The sequence below is a fragment of the Lepisma saccharinum genome, chromosome 9, assembly GCF_977018435.1.
Source record: "Lepisma saccharinum chromosome 9, izLepSacc3.1, whole genome shotgun sequence".
Taxonomy (NCBI): domain Eukaryota; kingdom Metazoa; phylum Arthropoda; class Insecta; order Zygentoma; family Lepismatidae; genus Lepisma; species Lepisma saccharinum.
The window spans coordinates 81,121,621-81,137,498 of record NC_139237.1 but is presented as its reverse complement, the minus strand read 5'-3'; the positions used below and the strand labels follow the sequence as shown (position 1 = coordinate 81,137,498).

At 41.4% G+C, this 15,878-nt stretch overlaps 1 protein-coding gene across 1 annotated transcript in view; it reads left to right on the top strand.

The window, feature by feature from the left end:
* The window catches only part of LOC145992190 (acid sphingomyelinase-like phosphodiesterase 3b), a 563,426-nt gene that overhangs the window by 211,380 nt on the left and 336,168 nt on the right, over window positions 1-15,878 (top strand). The window contains exon 2 of the mRNA XM_083128510.1: window positions 174-242. Within this exon, the coding sequence (XP_082984636.1) occupies window positions 174-242 (69 nt within the window). The remainder of the gene's footprint in view (window positions 1-173; window positions 243-15,878) is intronic.

Genomic DNA, 15,878 nt, shown 5'->3' with positions numbered 1-15,878 from the left:
CGGGGGGGGGGATGTGTGTGTAAACTTCAACCGGGAGGTCGCGGGGACACGGCTTTCCCTTGAGTAATAGGTCAGAGGAGGTCATTAATTTCAACAGACCAGAAAGGTCAACCTGTTGGTTCTGTTATTCTCCGCAAAACCCACTAAAGTTCTCCCTCTCTATCTATTTCCAGGGTACTTTTGGCACATCACAGACATTCACTATGACATGAACTACTCCACAAGAGGCGACGCTCGGAACCGTAAGTACATATATCTTTATTCATAATCTTTTTATTTTCTTTACTAGCTGATTACCCGGCGTTGCTTAGCGACTCCGAAAACTATGGATTCGACACTAATCTAGGTCATGTGCGGCATTTTATTTTCCACCTCCTCTCACTCCCCATGTCGATAGGTGATGATCTTGAAGTTGAACCGCATTGGAAGTGTCACGAAAGCTATGGATTCCACACTAATATCGGTCGTTCTCGCAACACAACCTGAATGTTAGGCAACCCGAGAAACATTATCGTTGTGCGGGATTGCATAGAGTCACGGATGTCTGTTTGTGCGGAATTTAATATCGGTCGTTTTGGATTATTTTTACATGTCACCCCTTCCCACCGCACCCCTAGGGGTGTCAGGGGTGTCTTAACCCCAAAGTATTCTCTCCAGATTGCAAGTGATACGTGTATCAAGTTTGGTTGAAATTGCTCCAGGCGTTCGAGAGTTATGCCGGAACAAACAAATATACACACCCACACACATACATCCATTTTTTTATATAAGTAAAGAAGATTGAATTCTGAACTTTCACAGTTGTAATGGTACTGTATCTTTGATTTACGGCAAAGACGAACTCTTAGCCTAAAAGGTAAAGTTTCCCCTGTACGTGTGTACATCTGCCATGGAGGCATATGGGATGAAGTGCAAGTATAGAGCTCCATAATCTTGACCTAGGCCATAGTTTGCATGATGTGATCAGCATCGCGCCCTGCCGCCTTTCAATCGCAGGGTTGCCCCCAGCTACCCATTATATGAGGCTGGGTGGTCCTCAGAGCTGCGCAGTAACAGGGAAACGACTATACTCTGTCCCAGCTAACTGTAGAGCAGGGCCTTGCATAGCGGCAGAAAAGCAGGAGGAAAATCGAGTGGTGAAAGCGCAGTGTTGCCAACCGTACGGTCCAGACCTTAGTCCGTACGCTAAATGCACGGCTTTGTCAAAATTTGCTCTTGCAGTTTTATCCCTAATATTTCCCTAAGAAATTCTTAAACCAATCGTACGGACCTGGAGACAAAAATATGGTCCGTTTGCAATGTGCGTTCGGTATTAACGTTTTCAAAAGTTTGCAACGCTTACAGTAAGAAGAAGGAAATCGGGTAACTCCTGTCGCCCATTACACAATCCCGTTTCTCTGACTGTTCATTGGTTGAGTCGCGTCGCGTCACTACTTGCGCAGAGACTTGTTCTCGTTCGCCTGGTCTACAGTTAGCTGATACGGATCACCTGCCCCGGAATTCGAACCCGGGTCTCCGCGTGGTAGCCAGATGCTCTACCAACTGAGCCACCGCGGCTCTTACTCTTAGTGTATTTTATAGAACACATTACGGGTTATTCTGTACGCCAGACTATTTATCTTAAAACGGAGAACACAAATATGCATGGAGATCTCAGACCGAAGCGCCACCCAACAAGTGACACGGACCTCTTCAATCTCTAAAAAAAGCTGTCATTGCGCATGCGCGACAGGGAGACCGAAGCGGCACGATGCACATTATTGAGTAAACGGCCCAGTCCGAGAGACAAGCAACATGAGCAGTTCGTCCTGTCACTTCGGTGTGAAGGGTTGCATTTATTTCTGAAGGTTAGTTTCCAAGTAACGTGTGTGGCTTGTTACTTCGATCTGAAAGAAGCAAGTGCCACCAGAAAAAATATACGATTGTTTTCATATGCCAGTTATTGTTTACAATATAAGTTGTTTGGCAATTCAAAAGAAAAAAAGGGAAGAAGGCGGAACGCTGTATTTATAATAAGAATATTATTGCATATTGAGTAGCGTCAATCCTGCCAACCTCTGCAGAACTTTCTATCCATTATGGTCTCCTACATCAGCATTCCCGCTTTCGGGACACGGCGATTCTATTTTACAGGAGGTGATAAATGATTCGCCAGCATCAAAGATCAGGATCCTGAGTCTCGAAATCCCGAAATCAATCTACTCGGGATTGCATTTCCTACTTTCCAGTGGTGATCTTCTCGCTTCAGTTTGTTCCAGAGCCTTCCCTATGGTGTAATGTGTAAGCTACCACCTTGTAATAAAGGGGTCCGGGATTCGATTCCCGGTGGAGTTACGGTCCACAGAGAATCGGATACCACTTTAAACTGTAGGACCAGTCCATATTAACCTATCTGAGCATACAGGTGACCTTAAACAGTTTGTTCCTGTAATTAAGTTTAACTGAAGCGACTATTTTAGATTAAATAATTGTCAATCTCCATGGCGAAGTGGCTACTACATTGGACTACAATGCCAGAGATTCCAGGTTCGAATCCAAGCCTGGACATGTGTGTTATTTGTATGTTCCGTCTTGAATTTAATCATATCATTCATCATCGTCGAAATTGGCTAAAAGTGACTGAGAACTGAAGCTAAATAACAAAAGTTAGATAAAATAATGACCAGATAAATGTAGATGTGTTCCTTCAGCATACATTTGCTTTCACAACTCTTACCCAGTGAATCACTTTGTAACCAGTCACGGATGTAGCAACCCAAATCGTCTATGAACATTTCTCTTCATATAAAACCTCTCTCCTTGCACCTCTTACCTCCACAGTAGGAGTGGAGATATCTCCTAGCGACCTTACATTATCTTAAAGGCCCATCGACTTAAAGCTAAACCTCCGGCGACCTTCCTCTGGGAGGAGGTATTTCAGAGAATTGTGGCTATCACACGGGGGGTCGAAATCCTCGCTGGACCCCCATTCAACAAGAGGAATTAGGTTTCAGAACCCTGGGGAATCGTCTGTCCCTGGTCCAGCCTCCCTCAGGAGCAACACGAGGCGAAGATCTTTCTCTGATCGCTTTCCCATTCTTACGGTCTTACTTCGTGTTTCAGCATCACTGGGATTCCACGTACAGGGATTGTTAATATTATCGTACCAAAATGCAGTTGTATAATATGGCGATCCAAAGCCATAATATCAAAGGATAGTGTGCCTAAAGTGGAAAAATATATATTAATATCCTCAATATCTATTGTTCATTTTACAAGAAAGGTTACTATTATTATACATCCTACAACGTTGTTCGAATTACATAGTTCGATTCACAACTTTCATTATTCAACATCGAAAGGTTGTAACTTCTCGAACTATTAGTAAATCAATAGTTAAATATATCCCTCAACTATGGTTTATAGTTTACACAGAATTTTGGACCTTTCAATAACATTTCGATTTCCATTCTTTAATATGGCTGGGGATAACCAATTCTACGCATTTAAACTGCATTAAATACCTTTCTTTCCCAATTGTAACATAGCAGAAAATGCCTTACTTTGCCCATCGAAATACGTTTGGAAATTTCGCAAGTTCACACACTGCAAAGAGGGTGCAAACTATGCATGCTCACTCACTATAAAATGGCTCCATATTCAAGAAACTTAGCCACTACAAAGTGGTTGAAAATTCCTCAAGACCACCGACAAACTCACCTGAAATTTCTCGCCTTTGTCAATTGCAAAACTGACTTCATACTTTTTGTGTTTGCCCGCTCCCAAATTGGATTGAAACTTCTCGTGTTTGCCCGTTGCAAAACTTATTGAAACTTCTCGTGTTTGCCCGTTGCAAAACTGGATTGAAACTTCTCGTGTTTGCCCGTTGCAAAACTGGATTGAAACTTTCCGTGTTTGCGCGCTGCAAAACTGGATTGAAACTTTCCGTGTTTGCGCGCTGCAAAACTGGATTGAAACTTCTCGTGTTTGTCCATTTCAAAACTAGATTGATACTTCTTGTGTTTGCCCGTTGCAAAACTGGATTGAAACTTCTCGTATTTGTCCATTGCAAAACTGGATTGAAATTTCTCGTGTTTTCCCGTTGCAAAACAAGATTGAAACTTCTCGTGTTTTCCCGTTGCAAAACAAGATTGAAACTTCTCGTGTTTTCCCGTTGCAAAACTAGATTGAAACTTCTCGTGTTTTCCCGTTGCAAAACTAGATTGAAACTTCTCGTGTTTTCCCGTTGCAAAACTAGATTGAAACTTCTCGTGTTTTCCCGTTGCAAAACTAGATTGAAACTTCTCGTGTTTTCCCGTTGCAAAATTAGATTGAAACTTCTCGTGTTTTCCCGTTACAAAACTTGATTGAAACTTCTCATGTTTGTCCACTGCAAAACTAGATTGAAACTTCTCGTTTTGTCCATTGCAAAATTGGATTGAAACTTCTCGTCTTTGTCCATTGCAAAACTGGATTGAAACTTCTCGTGTTTTCCCGTTGCAAAACTAGATTGAAACTTCTCGTGTTTTCCTGTTGCAAAAGTAGATTGAAACTTCTCGTGTATGCCCGTTGCAAAAGTAGATTGAAACTTCTCGTGTATGCCCGTTGCAAAAGTAGATTGAAACTTCTCGTGTTTGCTCGTTGCAGAGTAGATTGAAACTTCTCGTGTTTGTCCGCTGAAAAACTGGATTGAAAATTATCGTGTTTGCCCGCATGGAAACTGAATTGGAACTTCTCGTGTTTGTCCACTGCAAAACTGGATTTAAACTTCGAGTTTGCCAACGGGAGACTTGCTGTGTAATGATGTTTTCACCCTTAGGTCGACAGAGCGTTTTCAACTTGACAAGAGTTGTATCTATAGATTCTTCGCGTCAGAAGTTGTGAGCTTTATTTAACTGAATCCACACATGGTGCTTACTTGAAGCTAAAATTTGCAATGAGTTTGCTTTAGCCATGGGTTTCCTGTCCCGCACTACAGTATTACTCTCCTAATGCATACTGTTTCTGGGGGAGGGAGGTTTATGCGTTCCTGGTCGCATATGAAACCAGCAGTGGGTGCCAGCCCTCAACGGAAAGCAGAAAGCCCCATTCGTGCAGTGGAGACGACAGAACCAGAATAAGAAATTCATAACCTCTTCGCTATAGCAATGCAAAAGTGGTATTAATATTCGAGCAGCAGATCGGGTTTCGCAACCTTTTTATTACCCCGAGGTGGATGAGGGAAAACCACTTATTTATTGCAGCTGTGCTTATTTGCCCTCGTAAGCCCGAGTGCTCATCTACTTTATGAGCTTGAAGATAACTCAAATAACCGCATCGACTCTATGGTGGAGATGGTTTGGAGTTAAGTTTACTGCCTCATATCCCAAGTTTGAATGTTGTTTATGTCTCACAACGGACTCTCTTCTCTCTCTCACTCTCTCTCTCTCTCTCGCTCTCTCTCTCTCTCTCTCTCTCTCTCTCTATCTCTCGCACTCACACGCTCTCTCGGCAAGAATAATTCGTCCATAATTTTTAGCCCAGGTCTTCGGTGTCAGGGGTCATTAAGTTGAGGCTTTTGCGGGAGTTTCGTGTAGTCAATATCTCTTCGTTACGAGCAACTCGACACCGGGCGCATTAGGTAATCTGTGAGCCTAGATTCTGGTATCTTGGCTGTGCATCCTGTTTATGCGATTTTATCAGTTCCTGGAAAACCCGTTACGTAGGGATTTGGATCTTAATACATTCAGACTGGCGGCGTAAGGTTAATTGGAATAAGAACAGAAATCTCGATGGAGATTCAGGAATATGTGTTTTATCATCAATTCCTTCTGGTTCCCTCAATGGACATTCACACTTTTTATTAAAGTTCCAAAGATTAAACATATTGTCTTGGCACCAGGACCACTTTAAGTTTTTTTACACCACGATTGATTGAAATTTAAAATTGTTATGGATTCATGGAAATCATCTCGAGGATATCTTGGGTGGGAGTCTACGTGATATTTTTTGTCTTTGTTATGGTTAGAAGGAGAGCGTGTTTGTTTCGTATGTTCCTGGTTTCTAGAATATTATACCGTAGGGTGTACGTACAATATTATGCATTTTCAGAATTGAATTACTCATTTGAAGCTTCAAGGACACCTACACTGTCAAAACTTAAACTGCAACTATGACTGCAAGTGGAACTGCTGGAGAGGATAAGTACAACCAGCTGCTGGAAAGTACAACTGCTGAAGAGAATAGCTGCAACCAACTGCTGGGAAGGATAACTGCTGAAGAGAATAACTACAAGCAACTTCTGGGAAGGACGATTGCTGAAGAGGACAACTACAGCCAACTGCTGGGAAGGATAACTGCCGAAGCGAATAACTACAGGCAACTGCTGGGACTGCTGGGAAGGATAACTGAAGATAATAGCTACAACCAACTGCTTGAAAGGACAACTGCTGAAAGGAATAACTTCAACAAATGGTGAAGAGGACAACTACAGCCAACTGCTGGGAAGGAAAGCTGCTGAAGAGGACAACTACAGCCAACTCCTGGGAAGAATAACTATCGAAGAGAATAACTACAGCCAACAGCTGGGACTGCTGGGAAGGATAACTGAAGAGATACAGAACGTTTCCGGCCGAACTCGAGAATATGCGGCGCCCTACTGCCACATCCCCTAAATGTGCCTTCATGGCAAGGTTCTATACGCACGATGAACTTTACCTTACCTTTATTACTACTAACTACTTATGCCATGAATTTTTGTATTTTTGATCCTTCATTATGTCTCCATTGCTAACATGGTTCATACCAAGTCACAACAGCAATTAGTCAATGCAATAAAATACGTCAAACTTAAAGTGAAACAGGTGTCGGCGCGCACGCACACACGAATACACACACAAACACAAGGAGAGAGAGAGAGAGAGAGAGAGAGAGAGAGAGGCGGGGGGATAGGAACACAAAATCCTTCCACAAACTGCCAAGACTCCAACAGAAAGCTTGCTGGACACAAGTTTGCGTGCTGGCCTTGTCTGCTACTGCCCTCCCCCACTTTCTTATCTATACAGGAGCAATGCAGAGTTTCCAACTCGCTTCTGAGTTGGTAGGAAAAGGGAAGTACATTTCATTTGATCACGTCTGTACAACCAACTGTTGGGAAGAATAACTGCTGAAGAGGGCAACTACAGCCAGCTGCTAGGAAGGATAGGAACAACTGCTTAACTGAACAATTGTAACCAACTGCTGTAAAGGGCAAATGCAACTACAATCAATTGCTTAAAAAGAGAACTGCAATCACCTAAAGGACAGCAGAATGCAACAACTACAACTTCTCGAAAGGACAACTGTCGAAGAAGACAACTGTCTGAAAGGACAACTGCAACTGCTGCGAACTAAACCGCAACAATCAAAACTGCAGCGACATCTGCAATTGCAACTTCAGCAATCCGCCATACGTGCTCTCGGCCCGCAGATCCGTCTTGCCTTCATGACTTGTTTAATCCCTTCGGCGGGTTCTTTCTTCCCCGCGCGGAAATTCGACAATTAATGGCTCGCAATTAGGACATCCTGACAAGATAGGAGCACGTTGGGGAATGCTCGCAGCAGCCGCGCTGGCCACGGTCATGGTTGTTGGGAACAGCGGGGAATAATGGATCGCCGGCCAGATTTTGAGAAGCACTTTTTTGTAATTCATTACCAAGTCATGTGGCGCCGCCACGTGGAACACGCTAGCCCGTCGCGCACGTTCTACAAAGCCACGTATCTCTCACTGCTCGTTGATGAAGCCATTAAAATTTCAGTGGTGTGGCGATTTTTAATTTTTTTTCCTCTGCAACGAATGGCCGGAAACGTTCTGTATCAGCCTCTTCTAAATTCTCATTTCTCTTTTTTCCCAGTTTTTTTTGTCTAACCGTTCGGCGCCATGTTGAGAAGATCATAGAAGTTACAGGCTGGCCGAAATGGCTTCTTTAAAAACATATTTTTCTGTTGCTGTTGTGTGGATTCTGCTCCGGAATCGACATTTAACCGCTGGAACACAGCACCGGAAAAAACAAAAAACTTAAAAACTATGTTGAGCCTGGTTTTTTTTCAGAATACAGCGCGCAATTATATCTCTTTATTAATCTCTCCAGCAATGAATTTTAAAAATGAAACCTTGGCGGAAATCCTAAATACGAGGGCTGTTCTAAAAGTCAGATCATGACGTTCCAATTTTGAAAGGATATGTTTTTACAGTGAATAAAAACTTGAAGATCAATGTCAGATTTAAAAGGTTCCTCAGTCTTATTCCTCACACTAAAGTGAGTTAAAAATCATCAGTTACATTTTCTTAGTACTCAAAATTCTACTTCCTCTCGGCAGGGTAATTCGAATACATAATTATTTTGTGTATTTTTATGAAAGACTCAATATGCTGACCAAGGCAGAATTTTATTTTATTATAAAACATAAACTAAACGTAATGTTTTAACCTTCTAGCAAGGTCTTCTTCAGACTCTGCACCAAGTACAAATGTAACAAGGTACAAAAACAGGACGATATATATACACAAACATTACACCCCTCCAGACTATTAGAAAGGTGTTCTGGAACATTCTAGCAGGTGGCTTTCCCTTGTCGACTGTACTTTCACCTGAAAGGCTAAACATATTAACTTCCATATAGAATGTGGTTGGACTCTTTTATCTCACGCTCTTTTTTTATAATTATATGTAGTGGCATATTACTGCTGTATGAAAGCATTTCATATATTTTTCAGTATCTGTAGTTATATTTTCGTTATTTTAAGTCACATTTCTGTCACATTTGCGTAATCACGAGGATTTGAAGGCATTATATTTATATGAAATGGCGGATACTTATAAAGAATATCCATACCCACGCAGAGAATCAAACACAGCTAACGAGATCGAAAGTCGAACAGTTAAGGCTATTTGTACAGCGGGAATCAGAAGTATTGATCGGTAAATTGTCCATTACTACTTTTCTTAATTTCTCTGTTGCGTCCTGTTAGTTATTAAGGAATGTATTTTTACTTATGCTAAGCAGAGGTTGCCAGCAGCCTATTTGGCGTTTGGTTCTTATTCTTGAAACTCTAATTGCGTGATGGACTATTTGCTTGGAAATACTCATGGATCCCACTGTACACGTACGTCCCAACATATGGATATGTCTGAAGCATTTCCAATAGTATGACGATAAGCAAGTCCATAATGGAGAATGACATTAACATTTTCGGACTTGGTGTTTGAAGCACAGTAAGGCTCATTTGGACTGGACTAAAGTGGGATTCGAACCTCTGCGGGTATCGAACCCGGAACCCCTTGATTATAAGGCGACGACGCTACCACTGCGCCATCAGTGAGGCAAAAGTTTAGGACTGATGCAATGGAAGGAGGCTCTGTAAAGGTTCACACCGTACAAATAGACCATTGAAATGTTTATCGTGGCTGTTTTATTTTCCTTGTTAGAACATGAAGAGGATCATGTGATGTTTCAATATCTTGTGAACTTGAACAGATACGTAAATGCATTATCAATATTCCATGCCATGATGTTTCGTTTTCTGGTTTCTGATCTTGTGCTCAATGGCTTGAGGTTTGGATTCCCGGTTAGGCACGGTGTATTTCTAGATTTGTGTGTGTGAGTCGATTTGGATGATTTCTTTGGCTTATTTTACTTCACTTTTCTGCTCCTATTGGCTAATCGCGAATATGAGCGATGATGTGGTGAAATTGATGCACAGGTCTGGATTCTAACCCGACACCCCTGACGTCGTAGCGCATTGTGCTAACCACTTCTCCACAGAGATCGACGATTGAGTCTATTTAACTCCGCTTTTGGGATAATCGAGACTACAGGAAATGAGTGGATAGATATGAACCTGATGAAGAATTGCTCACAAAACAACATGCATGCCAAGGACGGGACTCGATCATGAAACCTGCGCTTGTGAGTGTGAGTCGACAACTCGGCTTGCTTCGTCACATTTCCGATTTCTGTGTCTCTCTCGTCGCTCCTAAAATGCAATTATACGTTGTTGTTTTCACGTTCAGAGAGCTACACATGTCAATCTTTGAGTTCTCTTGTAAACACACACATTGCATCATGTATAAAAATAGTGTTTAAGCGGGCCGAGAAATCTCTTGTTTCGTTCTGATCGAAACAGCACTTTTTCAATCTTACCTTTTCAATTCGACGTCACAAAAAGAACCTTTGAGCAAACAGATAATTAACCGCGCTGTGTATGATCTTTCATCTCCCCTCCCTAAATAAATGGATGTTTTGAAAACATCTCTTTGATACTGAGTTTCATATCTGACAGGAAATACAATCAGTATTAACCGAGGCACTTTTTTTTCATTTTTCGTGGGTGGGGGGGAAACCCTCAGGGCACGCATTTAGTTATTCTTTTTTTTTCAAATTTCCCATCCATTATCCCTCTCCCCCTCTCATTCTAGCCAAAGCTAGACTTAACAGGATATAAGAGATCTGCAATGCGATAGCATTAATAACTGTTCGGCGTGATGTGGAATGACAGTCGATACATAACTCCCTCTACATTGTGTTTTCGGAAAAGTCATTACTCATATGTCTCGTATCCCTGCGAAGAGTGAGAGGTCGGCAGGGAAATAATATTTTAAACACATCTCGATACGTTGCTTCGTACCCTTATTTGCTGATAAGGAAAGAGGTCGCAATTTTTCTTTGCTATAGGGCCGTAATTAATAGTTCCTCATTCTTTTGGTCGGACGGATACGGTGTGGTAAATCAGGGATGAGAGTAATGCATTTTGTTGACTTTAACAAATGTCCATCGCCTTCGCCGTGCAGCTTCGTGTATATAGTTGGGATTTGCTCTCAGGGTGGTTTTGATTGCTGCTAAAGTTTTAAAAAAAGCCGCCACTCATCACTTACAACACTCAGTTTTATGTTAGGGAAATCGATAGTCAGTCCTGATGCACAATATTAAGTTCCTCCTGAGAGACATGAAGGCTCTTCACTCGCAGTACTGAAGTCCACGTGAGAGATACAAGGCCCCTCGTTTGCAGTACTGAGGTACACGTGAGAGATATATAAAGGCTCATCGCTCGCAGTACTGGGGTAAACTTGACAGATATGAAGGCTGGTTTCTTGCAGTACTGAGGTACACGTGAGAGATATGAAGGCTCATTACACTGAGGTACACGTAAGAGAAACGTAGGCTCATCGCTCGCAGTGCTGGGGCGAACGTGACATATAAAATGGCTCATCGCTCGCAGTGTTGGGGCGCACGTGAGATACAAAAAGGCTCATCGCTCGCAGTGCTGGGGCGCACGTGAGATATATAAAGGCTCGTCACTCGCAGTGCTGGGGCGCACGTGAGATATATAAAGACTCATCGCTTCCAGTAGTGAGGCGTACGTGAGATATATAAGGGCTCATCGTTTGCAGTACTGAGGCACACGTGAGATATATAAAGGCTCATCGTTTGCAGTACTGAGGCACACGTGAGATATATAAAGGCTCATCGCTCGCAGTAGTGAGGCGCACGTGAGATATATAAAGGCTCGACGCTCGCAGTGCTGGGGCGCACGTGAGATATATAAAGACACATCGCTAACAGTAGTGAGGCGCACGTGAGATATATATAAAGACTCATCGCTCGCAGTAGTGAGGCGTACGTGAGATATATAAAGGCTCATCGTTTGCAGTACTGAGGCACACGTGAGATATATAAAGGCTCATCGCTCGCAGTAATGAGGCGCACGTGAGATATATAAAGGCTCATCGCTCGCAGTAGTGAGGCGCACGTGAGATATATAAAGGCTCATCGTTTGCAGTACTGAGGCACACGTGAGATGTATAAAGACTAATCGCTCGCAGTAATGATGCGCACGTGAGATATATATAAAGACTCATCGCTCGCAGTAGTGAGGCGCACGTGAGATATATAAAGACTCATCGTTCGCAGTAGTGAGGCGCACGTGTGATATATAAAGGCTCATCGTTTGCAGTACTGATGCACACGTGAGATATATAAAGACTCATCGCTCGCAGTAATGAGGCGCACGTGAGATATATAAAGGCTCATCGCTCGCAGTAGTGAGGCGCACGTGAGATATATAAAGACTCATCATTCGCTGTAGTGAGGCGCACGTGAGATATATAAAGACTCATCGCTCGCAGTAGTGATGCGTACGTGATATATATAAAGGCTCATCGCTCGCAGTAGTGAGGCGTACGTGAGATATATAAAGGCTCATCGTTTGCAGAACTGAGGCGCACGTGAGATGTATAAAGACTCATCGTTTGCAGTACTGAGGCGCACGTGAGATATATAAAGACTCATCGTTCGCAGTAGTGAGGCGCACGTGAGATATGTAAAGACTCATCGCTCGCAGTAGTGAGGCGCACGTGAGATATATAAAGGTTCATCTTTCGCAGTAGTGAGGCGCACGTGAGATATATAAAGACTCAACGTTTGCAGTACTGAGGCACACGTGAGGTAAATGAAGGCTCATCGCTCGCAGTACTGAGGTACATTAGAAAGAATTCAAGGATTTCCATTTTGTTCATGCAATTGCAAAGTAATGTCAAAGTCGTAAGTTATAATTATTCATCCCTATGTGTTTAGTTAGGAAGTAGTAAAAGTGCTATGTTACCGAGTACCAATTTCATGAATGGGAAGAACATGAATTGAAACCAGACAAATGTTTTACTAAATGATCCATACAACGCTGAAATAAATCTCTACTTGTTCGTGGCATCATTCATTGAAGTACCCAGAGGAAGTTGGCGAAGCTGCTACCAATTTTACTATAATTCTCCAAATAGTGCCAACTAAGAGTTAGAAGGTTATTTTAAGTCCACTTTATGCACATATAGACTAATCGCTGAAGAACATAGAGTTTAAAGTGGGATCCGAACTATGTACTTTGTAGAGCCTGGATCCCCTTGATTACAGGGCCACAGCCAAGTGAAAATATATACAACAATTTTTGTTCATATGCGCATTAACAAGATTACTGGGTATGGTGTTGTTTCTACAATATCTATATGCTACGTGTTCTAATTTATTTTTTAAACAAATCAATATTTGCAAAATCGATTAGTTCTAATTACGTTGCGAACACATACATAGACAAATTTGACAGCTTATCATTAAAATGCTACAGTGCAAATTTTACCCGTAGCTTCACCGTTCGTACAATCTATACATGCAACTCGACTTTATTCCTGTCTACTTTGATAATATGATATTCGTACCAGCTTTCTGATTCGCTCTTGTTTTAAGTTCTCTGTGCACGAAATTTTAGATGGATCATTGTTGATAAAGCTCTTATGTTTTGGATTTCATGCGGTATCGTTTCATATCATTGTTGCCAGCAACTTTCTTGTGCTAATGTGGCATGTCTCCTGACAAATGTTGAAGCTTCAACAGTGAAAATGTATTAAATCGCAAGAAGTATGTTTTATGCACGAAGTAAGTACTAGTAGGCAGAGATGAAAATTGCTTAGAAACATATTGGATGCTATAAGATAAAATTTCTTAGCTTATTGATTTCGTTTATTTCTCTTCGCTTTTCTGTCACTTCTTGCTGATCGCGAAGATGACGAGTGATGTTGTGATGAGATTGACGAAAGGACACTCACAAAGAACTCCCACGTCCACGGGATTCGAACATGGTACAACTCTGCTACGGAGGTCGGCAAAATATTCTCTTACTTGTTTACAGTTTTTGGAGGGAAGTGACAATTAGTTTTCTGTATGTACTGCCTCCAAGAAATGAGCTCTATGCCGCCCATGATAAGAAAAATAAAGCCTTTGGAATAGGAATTTACCACCAAGTCCATGAGAAAGAAGCACACGTCAATATTCCGGGTGCAAGGGTTGACTCTTTCTGAAGACACGTAATCTCTCCTCCACGCAGCGCACCCTGGACTGCCAGACTAACGAGGCTCTGGCGACTGGATTCGCATGTGTTAAGCTCGTGTTGTGTTCTGTCCGTGCGTGTTTGTTATTCTCCTTTCATCAATACTCACATATACAGACACATACTAACTATTCACAAGACAATTGGCCGGGTTCGTTTCATATCCAATTCGTGGCCAGATAATCTAATTTTGACTGGACCTTCAAAGTGTAATCCGAAACGCTGTAAACTCGACCACAACAAGGAAACAAACCCAGAACCCTTTGATTTTACAGTAACAGAAGATTTTTGTAGAATAGAAGTAGTTCAACGTTATTTGTGTTGACTGCGATTACAGAAATGGACAAGCTTGAGACGTCATTTCCTTAGGCAAAACTGTCACCAACATTGGGTATATCTGACCTAGAATACTCTCTCTATCTTTGTCCATCAGTAAATGTTATTGCCTTGTAACCAACAATTCCCCGTGTCGACTTATTTAAGTGTATTGTAAATCCAGTCTCGATAATATATTTGTGCTAAGGCTTGTTTTATTCTTTTACTATCAGGAAAAGGATTGCTAGGACGTTCGCTGTGACGTAATGATATCTAAGCTAAATTAACTAACTCTCCAGCTTTCTTAAACCCGAAGGTTTATGGCTGGAGCAACACAAGCTTTCCATCTGTCCCAATCCTGGGCAAGATGAGTCCAAACTTTTCCATCCTTACCGATTTCCTTTAGATCCATCTCGACGCTATCCCTCAATCTTCGTCTTGGCTATCCTACAGGTCTCTTACCATCAGGTTTCCCAACAAGAATCCTGTAAATTCTTCCTTCCTCTCCTAAGTCTTCTTGATTTAATCACTCAGCAATCTCCCCATCCTTTTTAGGTCGAAATATTTTTCTAGTGATTTTATTTTCAAATAATTTTAATTTATGTTCTTATAATGCTATCAATACTTTTTTATAATACTTAGTCACCCCTTTTTCTGTAAGGGCACGTGGCCTGAAAAGCGAAGTGAAATAAACAAAATCAATCAACAAGTACATTTTCAGAAAATCGATCCTTAGTTTTTCCAACAAGACTTTTTTCCATTATTACAGTTACTCAGCCAACACTACTTCATCATCTTAAATTTCGAATTACTTTATTTCCCGTTCCTCTTTCCTTATGTTCCTTTTCTTGAAATTAAAAAAAACAACTTTCTTTTCTCCTCTTTCGAAATGACTGTTACTCCACTGTCTTACATTTACAAGCTCTTTCATCTTGTCAATTTTTTTATGACGTAATAACAATGGCGTACGGCGATTTTCCATTCCAATTACAGTAATTGAACTCTTAGTTTGACAGTATGACGGGTTGCCCTTTTCGGAAGTACTTCAGAAGAGTAATGAGGAAGGGGGAGAAAAACTTTCAGCTCTCCATTCACTAGAATTTTCATTTCTTTTCTAATTAAGAAAAATCAATAATCTTCTTTTTGAGCTCTCGGAAACGTCTCAGTTCCTGCTTTCAAAACATATTTAAACAGGTTTAAAGGAGACGTTGCCCTTATCTATAGGAACTCATTGTTGGAAAAGGAGTGTTTTTGTTATCAGCAACAGAGGATGACGCGTCTAATTTATAGGCATTAGGTGTTCGCGTGAAGTATTCGAATAAGGCAACGGTCAATGTGACTTATCTTTTGGTTTCGAGAGTTTCTTTTGTGCTTTGTTTCTTGGAAGAGAAAATGGGAAGAAAGAAAACATTGTGAGATGTTTCAGTTTCTATAAATACATACATTGTTAAAAATGTCGCAGTGTCACGTGATTGTTTTCCAAACTCTTTCAAACCGTGACACTCATGTCAATCAACCTTTTCCTACGAATATTCTTCACTGTATTCTTCAACAACATTTAAGAAGAGCAACATTTAACTTGATAGGATTTTATATATTTCAGGTTGCTTTTTTCACTCTTGGCTAATCGCGACGATGGGAATGATACTGATGAAGAGGGTCAATCACAAAAATGTATGACGATTGATTGATA